Source organism: Loxodonta africana, chromosome 10 (genome assembly GCF_030014295.1).
Source record: "Loxodonta africana isolate mLoxAfr1 chromosome 10, mLoxAfr1.hap2, whole genome shotgun sequence".
Classification (NCBI taxonomy): Eukaryota; Metazoa; Chordata; class Mammalia; order Proboscidea; family Elephantidae; genus Loxodonta; species Loxodonta africana.
The window spans coordinates 91,789,290-91,810,591 of NC_087351.1; the positions used below are offsets into that span (position 1 = coordinate 91,789,290).

General features: G+C 42.2%; 1 protein-coding gene across 18 annotated transcripts in view; it reads left to right on the forward strand.

Annotated features, from left to right (window-relative positions):
* The window catches only part of NRXN3 (neurexin 3), a 1,785,202-nt gene that overhangs the window by 1,147,049 nt on the left and 616,851 nt on the right, over nt 1–21,302 (forward strand). For 8 of the 18 annotated variants that reach the window (XM_023546431.2, XM_023546433.2, XM_023546432.2 and 5 more), the window contains exon 1: nt 10,809–11,146. The exons of the other annotated variants lie outside the window; for them this stretch is intronic. In XM_023546431.2, coding sequence (XP_023402199.1) covers nt 10,897–11,146 — 250 coding nt within the window. In that variant the 5' untranslated portion in view covers nt 10,809–10,896. Of the gene's footprint in view, nt 1–10,808; nt 11,147–21,302 lie in introns of those variants that run through there. 18 annotated transcript variants of the gene reach the window in all.

Consider the following 21,302-nt stretch of genomic DNA (forward strand, 5'->3'; position numbering starts at 1 on the left):
AAGAATTGATGCCTTTGAATTATGGCGTTGGCTAAGAATATTGAATATACCATGGACTACCAGAAGAATGAACAAATCTGATACTTAGAAGTGAGGATGCTAATACTTTGTCTTGTGTACTGTGGACATGTTATCAGGGGGACCAATCCCTGGAGAAGGACATCATGCTTGATAAAGTAGAGGGTCAGATAAAAAGAAGAAGACCCTCAGTGAGATGGATTGACACAGTGGCTGCAACAATGGGCTGAAATGTAGGAACGATTGTGAGGATGGCACAGGATTGGGCAGTATTTTGTTCTTTTGTGCATAGGGTCACTATGAGTCGGAATTGACTCCGTGGCACCTAACGACAACAAATGTATATATACACACACACGCACACACGAAGCCCTGGTGGCACAGTGGTTAAGAGCTATGGCTGCTAATCAAAAGATCAGTAGTTCGAATCCACCAGGCTCTCCTTGGAAACCCTATGGGGCAGTTCTACTCTGTTCTATAGGGTCGCTATGAACTGGAATTGATTCGACAGCAATGAATTTGTTTTATATATATGTTTAACTCATTGCCGTCTAGTCAATCCCGACTCATAGTGACCCTATAGGACAGAGCAGAACTGCCCCATAGAGTTTCCAAGACTGTAAATCTTTACAGAAGCAGACTACCACATCTTTCTCATATATATATATATATATATATATATATATATCTAATTTCATTGACTGTATTTCATTTCCAAAAAGTTTATTTAGTTCTTTTTTAAATTTGCCCTTTTTCCACATTACCTTTTCTTTCTCTGTGGTTTCTATAATTTATCTCTTTAATCATTTCAGTTATACTTATTTTGGTAATTTCTTTCAGCTTGTTCTGTTCTCTCACATGCTTGGGTCCTTATTTGCTTATAGTGTCTGTTAACTTTCCTTCATGATAGGTTGTCTTATTATTGGATTATTTTTGTTGTAAGCTTATTTTATTGATGTTGATATTGCTGTAGGAGTCATACATGCTTTGTTCTAGTGGAATATTCTAGAATATTTCAGATTATTCTGATATTGAATTGCTACATGGTATTAAACAAATTAAACAAATTAATTTCTTTCTCTGGATCTCAGTTTCTCGAAATTTTTTTAGGTGTTTTCTGTATACCTCCTTTCTCCTGGACCACACAGGCTGCTACAGAAGGATGGCTTTGTGTTGGCCTGAGAGGGCAAAATAGTTCTGCTCTCTGTCCCAGGCATTTTAAGATACATGTCTTTATTTAAGAGAATTCATTTTTTATTTATGTTCAGTCCATCAGGATTCCTGCCGACAGGTAAGGGACAGTAGGGCAAACAAGTCAGCATACTCTTTCCATTGCAATGAGCTCTTCACCAATGAAAAATGCTCTCTTGGATCACAGCAGCTGTGGAGGTGTTTCTAGTGAAGAAAACAACAATGTTTGATATTTAAAATAGAAACGTAAAGTTGTTAATACGTTTGGAGACAACATGTACTCCATACACTAATGAAAAATTTAGTTTTACTATAGCAAAACTGCTTAGTCTTGGATTAGCCTTATGGAAGTCTATGCTTCCTCACCTCCCCATATGAAGTTTTAATGAATAAGGGGAGGTTGTAATTTTTGTAGCAACCTAGGAATTGGATTTGAGCATCAAAATAAGGCCACTAAATCACACTCCAGTAAGTGCAAAAGGGCAAAGAGAAATTTAAAAAAAGAAAATTTAATCAGTGTAATACAATATTAAATTTTAAAAGGAATTTAGGGGTTAATTACACCATCTTCTCACTCAGTGTAAGACTGCAGCTTCAGGGTCCCTACTCAGTATCCTCTGCTTAGACACTTCCTGTGATGGACAGTTTACTGCCCTACAAGGCATCTCTTCTGATTTTGAATGGCTCCAAATGTTGAGAAGTTTTTCTTTATAATGAGATGTTCACATATTTAAAACTTTAAAAAAAAAAAAAAAAACAAGAGAAGACAGGTTCTATCTTACACTAATAAAATACATCAATATCCTTTTTCACAAATATCTATTGAATGTCTCATATAGGCGGGTACTGTGCTAAATTTGAGATTAGACTTATTGGCATCAATGGATTTTTACTGATGAGCAAACATTCTCCATTTTTACTGATGAGGAAATATTCAGGCAGTCAGAGGCTAGGCAACTTACCCAGGGTCATACAACTAGTAAATTGTGGAGCAGAGATTTGAACTTAAGCTGTCTGACCCTAGGACCCATGCTGCTGACCACTCTATGAATCATTCAGTCAAACTAGCTACAAACTCAACTGATAACAACAGAATGTGGCAAGTATTAATAGAACAGTGTTTTAGGAAGCTCTGAAGGAACAACTAAGTCTGCATGTCCAGAGTAGAAATGATACACCTTGAAGACGGTCATCATCAATGCCAAAATATTGTTATCTTAATGTTGTTTCATCTATTTTCAGAACATCCTGTTTCTCCTACCTATGACAAAAACTTACGTATCAATACCCCCTGACCTCACCATCAGTTTGGATGAGTGTAAAATCCTCAATACCACTAAGGCATACCCTTATTACCCATCTCGCAGACATTTCTGGGATTGCGTAGATGACACTTTGTACCTCCTGTCAGAAGCACATTCATCTCAGTCCCCCTCCAAGATTTCTCTGAAGTTAACGTAAGACTATATAGTATCAAGGGGAAAGTGGCCATTTATTTTAGATTTCCATCCCTCTATCTTAGGTAATGTATTCTTCATGGAACAGTGAGATAGACACTTGAGTGAGATGGGTGCTTGAACTGTGATGTTCCTAGAATTAAATGATGGTCTTCAGAATGGATATTTTCGTACCTGGAAAGTGACTACATGGAAAAACTTTAACAAAGAAAAACGGACTCTGCCTTGATTTAACTATTTTGATTAATATGCTATTTATTTTTCTGAATATGCTAACTATGTCAGATAAAAAATGTGTAGCTTCCAACATGGGAGTTTCCTTTCCTTACCTCTCCTTTTTTCCCCTCTCCTTCCTTTCCTTTTCTTATCCAGTGGAATACATGTCTTCTGAGTTGAAAGAAAAATCTGCTCCTTTCTGAGTTCCTCAGGCTTTAACAATCTAAGCACAAATGAAAACTGGGCTTGAGCTTTGCCTCCTTTAGGAAGCCCTCTGTGATAGATTTACCCAGCATTAATAATCTCACCTTTCTCTCCCTATTTAAATCTTTTGAGGTCTGGTTTACAACAGTAGCAAACATTATTTTGCAATGTTCTTTTCAAATAGATTTCTCATTTAATCCTCAAAACAATCCTATAAGATAGGCATTATTCATTAACCATGAGGAAACAGGCTCAGAGAGTTTAAAGTAACTTGTTCAAGGTTGGACAGCCACTAAGTAGTGGATGCAGGATTTGAACTCTAGTCCACTGACATTCAGTTCACATGTTACCTTGTTTGTCAGTCCCTCCTGATCGTCCTTCCCCTCACTTCAGTAGATTAATTTCTTTCTGTATTCATCTGTGTATTTTGTTTATAATACCACATTGCATTTGGGAAGCTGTATATGGGAATGGAAGTTTGGGTTTGTTTTATTTTTTTTTTTTTTCTGTCTAGATTATAAACTTAATTCCTGCTATCTTCTCTTCTTTACACTACATCCCTTGTACTTCACCCAGTGCCTTGACCATAGTAAGCATAAATGTAATGTTCATGGAGTGATACAGCAAAGTAAAGAACGGGGACATGATTTCTCTCAATACTTGGTAGAACCTAGTTCAAAGGTACATTCACAGTAACTTACTATTTGTTGAATAAATAAGTCCAATGGAAATTAATAAAAGATTTAGGAGGCTTGTCTCTTAAAGAGAAAGCTAAAATAATCAGAATTTATTTTTTTTAATCAAGAGAAGAAAATGAGGAAGTAGAGAGATGGGAAAAAGAAGGAGCCAGAGAGCTCAAAGCAGACTAGGATTTTGAGAGTTCCACATTGCACTGCAAAGTATATTAAATGTGAAACAATGCTGGGGTTTGGTAGCCCGTGTTTTCTGGTTCTGGGATAATCATGAGCTTTATTATTTTGGAGTGGACTGGAAGTATGCAAATAAGTGGCTCCCCTTTCCACCGAATGAGTCAGGTAGCACATGGGTGAGAACTTCCATTCTGTGTGTTGAATTTGCAGGGGGAAATTTTTGTTTACTCACTCCTCTCGGGATTGGCATAAACAAGAAGAGAAAACTACCTACCAGGATAACTTTTAAGGAGCTGTCTGGATAAAAAGGAGATAATTAACAATAATAAGTATTCTTAGTATTCTTCATATTTATGATTTCTTTACTGTGTGCCAGGTACTGTTTATTAGCACTTTAGACATATTAACTTTTTAAATCCTCACAACAAATCTATTAAATAGTATGATTCTTCCCATTTTACAGGAGAAGCTGAGATACAAACAGGCTCAAGATCTTGCCTTTATTTTCGTAGTAGCTAAGAAGTAGAACTAGTATTGAAACCTAGGCAGTCAAGCACCAGAGCCCAAACTCTGAATCTGAAAGCATTTCTTACTATGCCCTCTAAATTTCTGAGCAGATAATTAGCCTATAAACATACGGATGAGATTATTCCTTCTGTTATTATATAACAATAGATTTATTTTATTTGAGTTTTCAAAACTGGGTAAAGGATTTTCATGGTGCTGAGGAACCATGGGAAGTTTAGATTTCTAATATTAATGTAAGCTTAGTGAAGATGGTATAAAGCTTTTAATGCCCAAATTCCTCCCCAAAGAAATAAGTGCATCCTGTCTTTGAGTAAATGGAGTATTTTCTTTCAATTAGAACCATTCACTTGTCCTTAAAAGGAATCCTCGCTAAGATGTACGCAGGAACATTTCATAGTTGTCTTTGTTGTTGTTGCTAGTTACCATCAAATCAGCTCCGACTTACAGCCACCTTACGTATAACAGAATAAAACATTACCTGGTCCTGTGCCATCTTCATGATGATTGCTACATTTGAGTGCATTGCTTTACTTTTTTTTTTTTTTTTTACTTATCCTTGAAGAAATGTGTGAAAATGCTAATGAAGTAGCTATCCCAGTCCCATTGTCAAACTTGAAAGATTTGGAAAATTTCCTAGACAGATTTTTCTCCACATCCAAACTCCTGATATCCCTATTTCAGCCACAAGGAGGACAAGAGAATAACTATGAACATTTATGAAATGTTTATAAAAAGGATAAGCTATACCTATATGCTTTCTGTAACTATAAAATTATACAGGGATGCTCTTGTCTTTTTTTGAAATCACATACATATAGCAGTGATGTTTAAAAGAATAAAGCTTTTCTTTTATACCCTCAAACGGCAAGTATAATCAAAATCTGCTTTTTTTGCAGGATGGCTTTCTTAAATGAGCAGAAGGATGAATTATGGGGCTATAAATAAATCTACTGACATATAATAAAGCAAAGTTTGGCTGTTTTATAGTATCACTGGAACCCCTGGATATATTTATAGCCATGTTAACAGTCGTCTGTATTTTTTTAGGACTTTTATTTCATTTCATATTATGAGAGTTTAGGTTTTTTTTTTTTTTATCTCCCCCAAACTTGCTTTTGGAAACTTGCATAGAGAGAGAAAGTAAGGATTTCTACAGTTCATATTCAGAAAAGGAGGGCCCTTACCTAACAGCTTACGTCTTGCACAGAAACAGGCTGTTCTGGTGCCTTCTGGTCATCCTGTGTCTGTTCAGTCATATTAGATGTGACTGCAGCACCCAACTTGATGGGTATCTCCTGCTGGCAGCAGAGTGGCAAGTCAGAGTCTATACAAGGAAGAGGAGGCATGTGCAGGGACAAAATATATCATGAGAGATGGACAGGGAGACTTTGCATTAGGTTACTGGCCCCTGCCACAATAAAATACAATCCACGAAGCTTTCCGTAAAAGCCAAATGGTTCCCCAGACTACTTCATAGCTAGGCACAGACCAAAGCTTTTCCTTACCTTGGGACAGTTTCCTGAGGGGTGAGGAGAGGTTAGAAAGCAGGAAGAGGAAGTCTATAATGGCAAATTCTGAAGTCTAACAGAGAAACCCACCGATTGGCCAAGTGAACCCAGCTACGGGGTTTTTTAAGAGCTAATTTTCGTTCAGAAACTTAAGGTTCCAAAGAGTATTGTTAGGATTTTGTGGGGGTTTATCCAAGTGGAGCTAAGCGTGGTTGTTCCTGTGAAATTATTTATATTTTTCAACTTTAAATCTGTGGTAAGCATAATGTTTCTAAATCTATTTCTCTTCTTTTCTATCTTAAACGTGGACTCTCATCTTCACACTGTAGCTACACACCATTCAGTGGACCCACCAGAGAAGACAAATGACTCAGGAGGAAAGAGGGGAGAGCATTTGGTGGTAGGGCAGGTGGGGAGATAGGGCATTGGTGGTGCAGTGGTGGAAACCCTGGTGGCGTAGTGATTACGTGCTACGGCTGCTAACCAAACAGTCAGCAGTTCGAATCTGCCAGGCGCTCCTTGGAAACTCTGTGGGGCAGTTCTACTCTGTCCCATAGGGTCGCTATGAGTCGGAATCGACTCGATGGCACTGGGTTTGGTTTTGATATTTGGTGCAGTGGTAGGATTCTCACCTTCCAGTCAGGAGACATGGGTTCAATTCCTGGCCAATGCCCCTCATGTATGCACAGTCGCCACTTGTCTGTCAGTAGAGGTTTACATGTTGGCTGTGATGCTGAACAGGGTTGAGCAGATTTTCCAGGCTAAGACAGATTAGGAAGAAAGGCCTGGTGATCTAATTCTAAAATCAGCCAATGAAAACCTATGGACAACAGTGGTTAGATAGTGTTGTACATAGGGTCACTATGAGTTGGGGGCCACCTTGACAGTATCTAACAACAACAGGTGATGACAAACTCTTCAGCTGGGATTCTAGCTGCTGGCAGTGTTAGAAGGTATCACTGGAGCTCAGATCTGAAAAACAAAAAACAACAGAAAACCTTATTTAATGTCAGTCTAATACAAGCTCTAACAGACCTGAGAAGGTTGGCAATTAGAAAGCGGTCTAAATAGCAATGAGTTGACTTGAGGAAGGGACAGAAAACAAATGAAGAAATTAACAACATGTTAAATTGGAGGACAGGCATTTTATCGAGATGGTTGTGGGTTATCTCTTCTGGAGTAGGAGAAGGAAATAACCCAGTTCTTGCACTGTTCCTGAGATGTGTCAGCATTCAACTGTGTTCCCAAATGAAATCAGCCTTACAGGAATTCACAACTATGTCTTCTGATATTTTGTAAAAAGTAAATAAATAAATTAAAAGTATGGCAAGTAAAATGAATAATTCCAGCTGTGACAAGCCAGCATGTCCAGACTTTCTACTACATTAAGGATTTATTTTCACTTTATTGCCTAAGCAGGGAATTAACTGAGAAGTCCATCTAAGCTTTCTGGGCTTCCTCAGGACGAAGTAAAAACAGAGTCTCCAAAGCATTCACTGACAATTTAGGAAAGAAGAAGAATGTTAAGTGGAAACCGTTCAACTCATCAACTCTGGAAATGCTTGGCTCTGGGGTCTGATGTCACAAGAGCTAGATAACTATGAGAGTGAAACTAATGGTAAAAGACCAGGTAAGTATGAGAATGGCAGTTGATGCATCGATTCCACAAATATTTACCAAGCTCCTACTATGTGCTTTTTATTGTTTCACACACAAAGGATATAGAGAGTAAGACAAAGACTCAGTTTTCAAGAAGCTTACAATCTTATTTAAGTAGACTATGAACAAAAACAGCTAATATAATTTCAGAAAGTAGAAAATGCTATGGAGAAAATAAAATGGGGTAATGGAATACAGTACCTTTTGGAGGTAGTGGTGGGCAACTTTAGATGAAGACTGAGAGACTTCTGAAGAGGTGACATTTGAACTGCGACCTAACTGCTAAGAGACAACAATCTTATGAAGATGCTAGGCAAGAGAGATAACCAATTACAAACGTGCTGGAGCTGGAAAGAACTCTGCATGTTCAAGGAGCATGAAGAAGCTCTGATAGTCTGGTGCGTTGTAAGGGGGCAAGAGGATATCTGGCAGGAGACAAAGCTGGAGAATTAGTCATGACCCAGGTCATGTAGGTCCCATTAGAACATGATACAGAGTTAGCTGAAATCCAAAATGCAGTGGGAATCCATCTGGAGGACTAAATCTGGGTTGGATTGAATAGGAATTATAATCTGTTGCCTTGGAGTTGATTCCGATTCAAAGAGAGCCTATAGGACTGAGTAGAACTGCCCCATAGGGTTTCCAAGGAGTGGCTGGTGGATTCGAACTGCTTACTTTCTGGTTAGCAGCCAAGCTCTTAACTACTGTGCCACCAGGGCTCCAAGGATGAATAAAAAAAAAAAAAAAAAGGATGAATAGGACCCTCTTAATTCCTGTTCTTCATCATCAGTTAGTTTGGAGGTTTGGAATGTTCATCTAGAGCAGGGCTATAACAGGTGCTACGTTGTTAGGTGCCGTGGAGTTGGTTCCGACTCATAGTGACCCTGTGTACAACAGAAACGCTGCCTGGTCCTCACCATCTTCACAATCTTTTCTATGTTTGAGCCTATTGTTGCAGCCACTGTGTCAATACACCTCATTGAGGGTCTTCCTCCTTTCCTCTGACCCTTACCAAGCATGATAGTCTTCTCCAGGGACTGGTCCCTTCTGATAATGTGTCCAAAGGACATAAGACGAAGTGCTATAAGTTCCTTAAAAGAAGAAAACCACCTTAAAACAAATACATTGGTATGATATATCCAGCAATCAGATGAACTCCAAAGTATTAATAATTCCCAAATTAGGAAGGTGGGTGGGAAGGAAAAAGTCAAAGCTAGTGAGACCCCGTGGAAAAAGGCCCCCTCCCTGCGGGTTGCCTGTGGGTTTTTCACCTCCTGCTTATCACTGCAGGGAGAGAATGCCACCCGCCCCTCAGCTCAGTTCTGGGTCAGCTCCCTCCTGGAGTCACAGATGGTCAGTATGATGTGCCAGGCCTCTTCCTGTCATTCCTGCTGTCCCCTGCAGGTTGAACCTGGTGTAAAAGCCGTGCACCTTTTGGTCCTCTGAGCTCTGGAGGCCCTGTGGGGGTGGGGTTGGGTGTGATAAGGTGGGGAGCTTCACCCACGTAGCCTAGGACAGCACTTCCGTAGGCTATCTACTCCTCTTCGGCCACAAATGTGGCCCTCGCTTCTTCTGAAGTTCTTCGGTCAGCTCAGGCTGCCCGGGAGCTAACCTCGTGTCCTGGGTTCCAAGAGAATCTTCTCACTGGGGCTGGAAACCACTTCCTCGCAGGGCCGCCAGTCATCTAGCCCCTCACTCTCCGGGCTCCCTGGACGGCCCCTCCGCCTTCACTTTCGAGAGCCAGGACTGGATTCCTGCCATGAGTCCCTCGAGGGCCTGGGCATTTTAGCCCTGTCAGAGACACACCACGCCGGCCGCCCGGCTGGGAGGAGCCCGCGTGCCACACTACCGGGTCACCTCCTGCTGACTCAAGGGGTTTATTTTTATTCCTATTTGGGGCTACTTCGGCCTTCCCAAATTGTAATAGGTTCTTTAATCGCCAGAGTTTGGTTTAATGCCTCTGGGGGAAGAGAAGAGAGAAGGTGATAAAGAAGGCGAAGTGTCTGTCCGTCTGACACAAACGCGCGTGGACACACACACAGACACACACGGGTGGGGGGAGACACAGCGAGAGACAGAAAGAGAGAGGGAGACACGCAGGCACGCACGCAGGCGGGCGGCAGAGGAGCGAGGGGCGGGCACACGGCGGTGTGCGCGGGAGGATCGCGCGGGTGTAGACGAGCGCGCACTTGAATGGGGTGGGCCGGGATTCCGGGTGGCTCGGCCCCTCCTTCCTCCCGCGGCAGCCAGTCCCTCGGCAGAGCGCTCGGGCTGCACGGATTTGCTCTTGGGAGTGCGTATTTGCATATGCCTTGCCCATTTGTGAATTTGGCTCCCCAACTCCTCGCTTCACTTCACCTGTGCCTCCCAGTTCTGCGTACTTTGCCCGCGCCACCCCCCGCCTCCCGGCCACCTCTGCCTCCCGCAGGGTACCTCCTGTCGCGCTCTCCCGGCGACCTCCCTCCGGCCAGTGCCACATTGGTTTGAGTGGCTGCTCCACGCGCTGAGTTCCTCCTCGTCTCCTCCTTCCCTCCGGTCCTTCTCGTTCTCCTCCTCCCGCGGCTGCTGCTGCTGCCGCCGCTGCTTTTCGTCTAGTCGGGCAACCCAGGAAGCAAGAGCTTGTCCGGAAGGCGCAGGGTTAACAGCCTCCGCGCCCCTCCGCCGAGACTCCGAGACTCCGAGGAGCACGCGAAGGACTCTCCCACCTGCAGCCCCCTTTTGCCTGGCAGTTCTGCATTGCATCGCTTGGGAGTGAAAAAGGAAAGGAGAAAAAATGTTCAAACTCCTTGGATGTTGGGATAAACTAACCTGAGCCGATTTGGGTCTCCTGCTGCCTAGACCTCCTTCGTGTCCTTCTTTTCCACCTTTCCTCCGTGTGACCTGGGAATGTGCAGTTAAGACATCAGATCCCGGTTGCACGGGGATCAGGAGGTAGCCAAGCCCTTTCTCCCCTGACATGTGTGGCTTTCCCGGGCGCCCTAGGAGGTTCGCTGGACCTGGGTGGACCCTGGCATCCTAAATTTCAGCCCCAGAAAAGGGGCTCTTTTGCCTCCCTTTTTTTTCCTTAGTAGTGTCGTTTTTAAAACTGATCCATCATCTGTCTTGCAAGCGTTTATTCTTTCACTCTTTCCAAAATTTGGGCAAGTCTTCCTCCTGCTATGATGGGCCTCTGGGCATCATGAACTTCATTATACCTCACTGGCTGAAATTCAAACTGCCCATCTGTAGTGGTCCAGTGCGTTGACCATGCACCTGAGAATCCACGCGAGACGGAGCCCTCCTCGCCGGCCGGCCTGGACGCTTGGGATCTGGTCCCTCTTCTGGGGATGTATCGTCAGCTCTGTGTGGAGTTCCTCTAATGTAGCTTCCTCTTCCTCCTCCTCCTCTTCCTCGCCGGGGTCTCACTCTCAGCAAGAGCACCATTTCCATGGCAGCAAGCATCACTCAGTGCCTATTTCTATCTATCGCTCCCCTGTTTCTCTTCGAGGAGGGCACGGTGGGTCTCTCCGCTCTTTATCCTTTTAATGGGCATGCCAATTCCTGAACCCACTGGCTTTTCAGGTAGTGTCAAGGGTGGGACGGGAATACAAAACTGAATTTAAAATGATGAAAAGCATCGCATGTGCATGAGGAAAGAAAATGTCCACTTTCCCTTAAAGCCTAGCGTTTTCTGCCCTCAGGTCCCCAGTTTTCTCTGAAGGGTTCTCTCCTTAGCTGCCTCGTTCATAACTGCATAAACAGCACACTATCCCCTTCGCAACTCTTCAACTCTCCCTTCCCCCCATGATGGTAGGCAACTTGTCAGGCAAGTCTCCCGTGCTGCACTTTGGGAATTCATTCATTCGCCTTGCTTTCACCCTTCCTCTCTCTGATCTTGGAAACCCTGGTGGTGTAGTGGTTAAGTGCCACAGCCACTAACCAAAACGTTGACAGTTTGAATCCACCAGGTGCTCCTTGGGAACCCCATGGGGCAGTTCTACTCTGTCCTATAGGGTCGCTATGAGTCAAAATTGACTTGATGGCCCTGGGTTTGGTTTGGTTTGGGTTCTCTCTGATCTCATTTGGGAGCTAGTCATGGGGAAATAGCAGACAGCAGGAATCCTTAGGTCTTCAGCCTGAAGTTGATTGAACTGCTGTAAAGTAGCCTGTGCAGTAAAGGTCAGAGAGAGTAGCTGAGTGTGAGAGGCAGAAAATATAATTAATAACCACTGGCCATTGTTGTTCAGATTGTGTTTGCCCACATATCTGGTGGAAGGAGCAGCTGTTGATAAAACTGTACCTCTAATATTGCTGACTACCAGAGGGGAAGCAATATGTAAGACAAGGATAAGTCCGTCTATAATTGACCCAGGTGTAAATTACAGTAAGTTCAATTCCATGATTTATGCAAATGCTATTTCAACTCAGAGTAACATGGATGGGCTTGTTCACACAATACAGGTATGATGTGTTTTACTCCAAACAATCCTGCTTGCTTAGCTATTGAACGAAGAGACCTATGACTTTTAAAATCCATTTACCTCTGAACAGTCCGCCTTTGACAGGGTGATGTCTGCAGCTAAGGTAGAAGCTTGCTGTAGTAAACTGTTCATTATTTGTTTACTATGCACGCTACTCGGGTGGCAAGAAGAGTAGAAATCACAGAGCCCGACTACAGGAGCGGCCCTCCAGGGAGTGGGAGCCACACTAGCGGTCCCCTGCCCTAGCCTGTATTTTGAAGACCTGTAACAGGCAGGCGCATTCAGAACGTCGATTCTTCCCACTGCCTCCTAGCCCTGGGCTCCTGCCCGGTGCTGTCTGTAGTGTTAAGTGGAAGCACGTTGAGAAAATGCCAGCACGCACTCTGGCTCTTTTTGGCTCTCTCTTTAAAAGATTTGATGGAGTTGTCTAGCAGCTCAGAGCTTGTAAGGTTGGTGAAGGGGGTTGGTGGGAAGGAGGGAATGTTTGATCTTGCTGTGGCTGCTGTTTTCCCTGTGACTCCTGCTGGGAGAGGAAAGAACCACAACCACCAAAAAAAAAAAAAGGCATTTTCATTGAAATGCAAACTCTCACCCCCCTGGAGGAGAGGGACTAGGGGGGTAGGATTGTAAAGAATAGGAAAGAAAAGGATAAGAGTGGAAAATGGGGGAAGCCAGATAGGCTATTACTAATAGCCATAATTAAACCCGGAAATGCTTAGTGATAATTAGCTAAATTTTGCTAATTAGTGTAAATGATCTGCAGGGAGATGAAGACTGTGGATTAGTTAGCGGTTATAGGCTGCCAGAGTCTTGATATTTTCTGCTCAGGATGTAAACAGTTAAGAGCAGCTTCTGGTAACTGATAGAATTTGCAGAGCAATACTTTGCTGGGGTTCCTAAGTCTCTCTCACTCCCCACCTCCCTGCACACAAAGGGTTAACAAGTTCCTTTATTTGCTTCATTTCTAAAGGGATCTGGTTGCTCAGTATCCTCTAATTCTTTTTGACCAATTCCCATACTGGTTTCTCATTAACCTGCATCTGATAAGATTCACTGTCATGGAAAAGGAGAACAAAGTAAGTAAATGACTAGAGATCTCAGAAAAAGCCCTCAGATCCACCAGAGCAGTAGAATGCAGTGAACTCAGGGGTCTGATATGGCTAAGATAAGAAAGCTCATGAATTCAACTCTTCAGGATTCTCTTTCCATGCTGAAGTCTCGTCTCGCCTCATTGATATGGGGCTTGGAGAGTGAATGCATCTATGTTAAGTAGACTATTGCATATTTAATTAATGCCGTGGTGCTTGAAACCAAGAGAAATGGCACTCAACAAGATGCCCGTCCCCCAACCTCTTGCTTCAGTCTGCATCCTAGCCAGGACCCTTTGCATCTCTAACTGAAAGGGCCAGGAGACCCCACAGAACTTTGCTAATACACCTCTCCTTGTTACTTCCAGTGCACTTGCTTTCCCCTAGTCCAAGATAAAGGCAATTGTTTTAAAAAATCTAAGGGGGAGAAGTGGTGGAAGGCATAGCCCCATGAGACTGATGGTGGTTGTTGAAGGTTCTGTGCCAAGCTGGTTCTAGAGTTAAGGGCAGCCCCCTCTTTTGTCTGAGAAGTAAATGCCCTCTGTCCTGGTATTAAAACAAAACAAAAAACTAGAGCTTTGAGTCCAAGGGTTCTCCTTGGATTCTTAAGAGTTTGTGTTTTTGTTAATGTTCTGGTTCCCCTTCCTCTTCCTGAGAAGCTGGCCATAGAGCTGATCTGTTAATTGGCTGTTGCTCCCTCCCCCTACTATCATGCCATGTAGTGGGATTCACACTAAAGCAGGTGGCAGAAACAAATTCTCCAAACAGCTGGCATTTTACCCAGGCTTTTAGCCATGCTTGGCTCCAATCTTTAGAAAATTGATTATGTCATAGATCTACCTAGAGTTTTACCCCAGGGCGGCGTAGAGGAGACTTTATGAGTTGGGGAAACTAAGACCACAGCTCTGGTGGGGCTCCCAGAATAGCCTTAGGTTACAATTGTGTTTCTTCTTAGAATTGGTCCTCTTCTTAAATAAAATCTACTAAAGATATTCCCCACTGACTGCAGTACCTTCTCAGGCACTGTGAGTTCCCACCCCCTTAAATGGTCCCTTCTATTGAGTAGTTGTTCAATTAGCATTTATTGAGCACTTACTGGTGGCATAATGGTTAAGGGTCGGAGGTTCAAATCCACCAGGCGTGCCTTGGAAACTCTATGGGACCGCTCTACACTGCCCTATAGGGTCGCTATGAGTCGGAATTTACTCCGCGGTAATGGTTTTTTGTTTTGTTTTGTTTTTACTATATGCCAAGCTATGTGCTACCTACTAAGGATGCAGAACTAAAAGAAACTTCGGAGTTTTCAGCTAGGGATAAATTTGCAAGTATTTTGATCATCTGTGAAAGATAAGTGCTCCTGTATTTTAAAAATGGTATGGGTAGGGGTTTGGATATCCAGTTAAAAAAAACTAAGTTGATTAATATGAATTTTTGGATGTCTTTTTAAAAATGCAGATTTGTATTCTCTCGTATTATTCAAAACCTGTGGATATTTCTCAGCATCTGCTGTATTTTCATAGTTAAATAGCGTGTTTATCAAAATATCTAGATAATTTAGTGGCATGTGACATAGAAATACTAAAATATATTTATCTACCAACCTCCAGTTTCATAGGGGCTTTTGCATATTTTTTTTCCTCTTTTCTTCCTTTTGGAGCCCCCATGTACATCTGTCTGGAAAATACTTTGATATTTATAAGTTAAAAAGCAGATTTTCCTAAGGATCCTAGGTTTAGTATGTACTTCCTATTTTAAACTCCATAAAATAGCAGCCTTTCCTGGCTCTTCAGGCATTTGGGGGGACTAGTTGAGAGAACACAGAATTCATGGAAAGCTTAATTAAAAGAGAACACACTATAATATCTTTGGAGAAAGAGCTGTTGCTTGGAAATCTAGATATGTGTATGATGGGGAGTGGGGATGATATTAAAAAGAGAAAGAAAAAAAAAAAAAGTTGCCACCTAGTCAATTTTGACTTGTAGCAACCCTATAGGACAGAGTAGAACTGCCCAATAGGGTTTCCAAGGAGCGGCTGGTGGATTTGAACTGCAGGCCTTTTGGTTAGCTGCCCGAGCTCTTAACCGCTATGCCACTAAATATGTAGGGAATTATAATATTCCTTCAAAAAAACCATTGTTGAGTCAATCCTGACTCACAGCAACCCTATAGGACAAAGTAGAACTGCCCCATAGAGTTTCCAAAGAGTGGCTGGTGGATTCAAACTGCCTGCCTTTTGGTTAGCCGCTGTAATACTTAACCACTGTGCCACCAGGGCTCCGTAAGTCCTATTGAAATCATCTTAGCAGAGATGGGAATGGTGGTGGTGGTCCTTCTTGTAAAAAGCTGTGTTATTTATTCATTGTCACAAAGACCTTCCTCTTAAGTTTCTCCAACCATGGGGCTTGTTTTGCACTGATCTGCTCAGACAGTTGTTTTCTAACCACTTTCTCTCTCCCTTCCTTCTCAGGATTGGGTTCTCTGAATAATTCATGTGTTGGTTGACAGATAAAATGATAAGATTTATATGTCTTTGGCCTTGGTGATGAGTTAATTAAATTGGTTTCTTCTTTCTCTCTTCTAGATGCATTGTTTTTTCTCTTCTAAGATGTGCTGGCAAGTGGTGGGTCCAGGGGTTTCCTTGTTCTTGAAAGACTACCATGGGAGACTTGTAATAACCCACTGTAAATTTCGTTAGGACTTTCAGCGTGGGGGAAAGGGGAGTTGTCATATCATAGGGAGAGGAGATGAGATAAGTGGAATAATATCCTTGGCGGAGGCACTTTCCAAACTGGCTGATCACTATGCTGTGGTAGTGAGAGCTTTGTTCCTTTAGCTTCAGATTTTGAATCTGGAAGGGGTAAAATATTCCCTTTTGCCTTTCAGAAAATGAATTTATCAAATCTCAAAAAGCCTGCTTCCCTGGGACCCTGTGTGATTTGGAAGAGTGGCAAATCTTTAAAGATAAACCTTGAACTTATTCTTATTCCCCCCACCCCACCCAGTGATTGCAAAGATGTACAACTCAGTGAATCTCTGTTGAATTCAAACTTTCACAATGGGAAAATAAAACCTTCAGTGACAATGGTAGCAGTTTACAAAATTGATAAGATGATGTCTCAAGAGGAAAAATTCTATTTGCATAGATGGGAAAAACAACAACAGTAGGTTTAGCTAAAAACTTCAGTTTGCTTTCCTCTCTGTTTATCTTCTGTGATGGAGTTCCAGACCTTTATGTGCGTGGAGACTAATTCTGTCTGACTGCAGCCACGTGTTCTGTAGACATATTCTAATGTCCACACTCTAAGGCTCTTTCCCCTTAGATCCTGGGCCATTCCAGGCCAGTCCCTCCTGCCCTCCCATTGTCTTCCTTCCTGTACTACAGTCTCCCACTCTTTTCCTCTTCTGCGACACCCACCACCAGTTCTTTTCACATCTCAACCTTCCGTGAAGAAAAACAAGTTCAATAAGTATCAATAACTACTTTTGAGGGGAAGCTGAAAAATATATCCTTTAAACAAGTGTTGATTTCATTATTTGTTTCTCTGTTGGATTTTTATTTTGTGCAAGTTCACCTTACAATGTAGATATGCGGTGTGGTGTCTACTTCATGATATGGACATGTGGCTTAGAGGAGATAACATTGAGAAAATGTCTTGTAAATGATAAAGCCCTTTTTGTTAGAAATCCCAAACAAAGTATTAAACTTTTGGGGGAAAGGAAATGGATTTTTTGTTTGTTTGGTTTTTGTATTCAGATACTTCTAGAAAAATTTAGAACGTGTGGTAATGAAGATGACATGTGAATGCCAATGGAGTTTTAATGAGCAGTAAGGTGTTAGGTGGGGTGGAAACAATTAACAAATTTGTATGTGGAGAAGAAGTCTCAATTTTTGTTCTCCACCAGTTAGGAACTTTGTGAACTTAGACAAGTCACTTATAGTGACTAGGATTCAATGTCTTTAAACTGGGGATAGCAAAATTACTCTTTGCCATAAATACTTCCCAACGTCATATGGGAGATGAAGCACGTTGTGCTTTGTACGTTATTAACAACTTTATACAGGTTAAATATTTTATGATAAATATTGTAATGATGCTGCCACCCTCTTTCAATTCCTTGAACAAAGTTACACTTCAATATAGAATTATTTGCTGGTTGTAGAATTGAAGTTAAAGAGCATGTTTCTTTTAGTTGTCCACATTTTCTTACCTATGGCAACACTTTTTACCTCCAAGGAGCTGCTGTTTTGGTTGCCCTCCAGTCAGCTCTGACCCATGGTGACCTTATGTGTAACAGAAGGAGACATTGCTGGGTCCTGTACCATCTACATTATCATTAGTACTCTCGAGTCCATTATTGTGGCTATGGCATGAGTTTTGAGTGCCTTCCAACCTGGGGTCCCCATCTCTTGCACTCTGTTGGACAGTATTCTGTAATTATACATAGATTTTTCATTGGCTAATTTTTGGAAGGAGATTTCCAGGCCTTTCTTCCTACTCTGTGTTTGTCTGGAAGCTCTGCTAAAGCCTGTCCACCATGGGTGACCCTGCTGGTATTTGAAATACCAGTGGCATAGCTTTTAGCATCATAGCTACATGCAAACCGCCACAGTGTGACAAACTGATAGGCAGGTGGTGGCCCAAAGGGTTACTTCATTTACATAGTACTTATTTGGGGAAATGTAGAAGAGAAAATCTTAACAGGTGTTTTCTTCTTTATGACACTTTAAGAAGATAACATGTATGGTTAGCTTGTGACATTTGATAACTGTTTCCCTAGGCAGAAATACATTCCAGGCAAATCTTAGCCCCAATTAACAAATTCTGGCAAACCATTTAGGAGCTTAGAGATCTGGTGAAGTGAAAGTGGAGAGACCATTTTGAAAATTCAGGGTTGAATCCTGTTTCTGCAAATGCGTACTGAATTCGGACATTCCCCATAAGATGCTCAGTGTCTATGGAAAAATAGAATCTTTATTTCGTACTAAAAAGGAACCAATCTTTTTTAGGACAACTATTTTCAGGTCTGGAAATGGACACCTTCTTTCAGTGTCATTTCTTACACTCTTATCTCCAGTTTTCTCCCTGACCAACTCTATGACTTTGGACTTGACATTATGTTGTTGTTGTTTTAATTTATTAGTCTTTAACTTTTAGATATCCTGCTGGGACAGCTTGCTCTTCTAACCTCTTCCCTTTGTTTTACCTGTAGTTTTCTGTGAGGCATGTAGGTGTGTATGCACCTTAATACTATAAGGGAAATAATGTATTATTGTTGCATTTCTTCCTCATGTGTACAATGAGAGGTTGAGTGGGATGATCTCTCAAAATGTCTCCCCGAACTCTAACCGCATGATTCTCTGATTCTTATGTCTTTAAAGACACCAGTGTGCACCTTAAAGCTGTCTGAGTTCCGCAGGTCTGCCAGTATTTTATAGGTCTGATTTTTTTTTTACTGTTATAATCATTTATGCCAAAGCTGCAAGCCGGGTTTTCTCTTTCCGACTCTGACAGAAGAAGCATAATGTACCCAAGTGGCACACTGCGATGTGATAAAGCCCACAGCTAACTTCACCCTAGAGTCACACTGAGACAGGAAGAACTCAGCTTTGGTTTAAACACACCTTGTTGATACTAGAAAGGAGCTCTGTGTTGTGTTTAAAATGCTCTGCTGTGTTTAGCCATATCGGGGCAGGGGGCAGAATAGCAACTGAGTTTATAAAGACCGAGGGGTTTATTTCTACTTAGAGTAAGGGTTTTAAGAGAGACTTGTTTGGATCACATCCCAACACATAATGCACACATGCTGTGTGCCAGGAACTGTTCCCATTGCTTAATGTGTATGATTTCATTTAATCCTCATAATTCTTTGAATTTAATAAGGCTAACCCCATTTTATAAATTAAAAACACTGAGTCTCAGGTTAAGAGGCTTGACCAAAGTATTAACGTGCTAGAGCCAGGATTCAAACCCAATTCTTACCGCAAAACTCATAGTCTTTCTACTACATCACACATTTTATCCTCCCAAGAAATGGAAAACAAACACAATAAGCTCTTCAGTTAGGAATACACTGTGCCCATTATTTAAGTATGTGTATTCTGGTTCGTGTGGCTGCCACATCCTTCCAGAACATCTACAAGAGTACCTGGTTCATAATAAGCATTTGGGTGCCATGCTGCCTGAGCTGATTTCTCATCCCGGGGAGGTAGTGATTAAAAGGAGAGACTGACCAAACATTCCCACCTGATATGTGTTTTTTTGAATGAGTTAGTAAATGAGTAAGGTACCGCATTACTGATTCCAGGGCTCCAGGCGGGTAGAGATGGTAGTTTATAAAAGAGGCAAAAGGCCTCTTCAGAGGCGAGCTTGGGGATCATGTGATCTTGTGATTTTCCAGGTAGGGAAAGTGAGGGCTTGTCCAAGAGCATCCAGTCAATGTCAGAGTCAGGAGCCCAGGCAATGTGGCTCCAAGTCCATGGCCCTTTCTTTCGGCCTACTGCAGAAAGGTCAGCTTCTCACTCTTTCTAGGCCCTTTCTCCCATTCAAACCCCTACCTCTCTTTCTGTAGAACAGCCTCCCCTTACCCAGGTTAGGTACCATAGGCATGGATTCTGCCACCATTGGACTTTTCTGTTGTTGTTATTAGGTGCTATGGAGTCAATTTCAACTTATAGCAAAAAAAAAAAAAAAATTTTTTTTTTTTTGTATGACAGAGTAGAACTGCCCACATAGGGTTTCCCAGGCTATAATCGTTACAGGAACAGATTACCAGGATTTTCTCCCGTGGAGCAGCTTGGTGGATTTGAACCACTAATCTTTTGATTAGCAGCCAAGGTCATAAATGTTGTGCTGCCAGGGCTCCTAGTCTTCTGTCAAAAGTTTTTTTTTTTTTTTTTGGTGAGCATCTTTCTAATAGGTGCCTGGCCTTGTGCTAAGAGGTAGGGTTTGTTGGGGTGTGGTGAAGGCTTCTTCTGGTAAGGAGACCTCAGTGTGAAAAAGTACTCAGATTTAGGTTCCTATGTAATGAGGTACTTCAGGGTGTGGTTGGGTCTCATTGGCCAGACACTGGGGGAGAAATGCCTGTGTATTCACCTGTCTCTGCTCTTCATCTGAAAACCACCACTGTGGTGTTCTTCAAAGAAATGTACCCAGTCCCAGCCCCCACTTCTTACACTCGGTGCTCAGCTATTGAGTGGCTATATCAAATGTACTAACTGCCATCAGGTTAATTCCTACTCACAATGACCCCATGTATGTCAGAATAGAAATGTGCTGTATAAGGTTTTCAATGGCTGATTTTTCAGAAGTAGATTGCCAGGCCTTTCTTCTGCCAGCCTCTGGGTAGACCTGAACCTCCAACCTTTTGGTTAGCAGCCTTGCATACAAAACATTTGCACCACCCAGGTACTTCATAATGTAAACCTCCTAGAACCAGCACGCCACATTTTTCAGGGATATTGTCCTCATCCTCCCTTTTTTATTGTTTTGAAATATTTCTCTCACCCCCCAACATTAATATATAACCGTGTACACTCTGAGTGATTTTCCCCCAAACTATGCATTTCAGCTATTCCTGAGGCAGTCTTTCAGCATTTGAATGTAATTACACACTTTGGGTGCAAATTGTGGTTTTTGCTACATAAGAAACTAATGGAAATGATCCACCCGTTCCTGTGGTTTACAGATTATATGCTTCGGAACTGGGGATATGTATTTAGGCTGCTTTTCTGTGTGGCACGTTAAAATGAAAACGAACTCGGGGTGAGCTTCCACCGTTGCTAGGCAGTAGAGCAGGTCGATGCTGTTGTTAGGTGCTGTTCAGTTGGTTCCAACTCAAAGCAGCCCCGTGTACAACAGAACAAAGCACTGCCCAGTCCTCTGCCATCCTCACAATTGTTGCTGTGCTTGAGCCCGTTGTTGCAGCCATTGTGTCAGTCCATCTCGTTGAGGGTCTTCCTCTTTTTCTCTCACTCTCTACTCTACCAAGCAGGATGTCCTTCTCCAGAACTGATCCCTCCTGATAACAGGTCCAAAGTATGTGAGACAAAGTCTCACCATTCTTGCTTCTTAAGAGCATTCTGCCTGGACTTCTTCCAAGACGG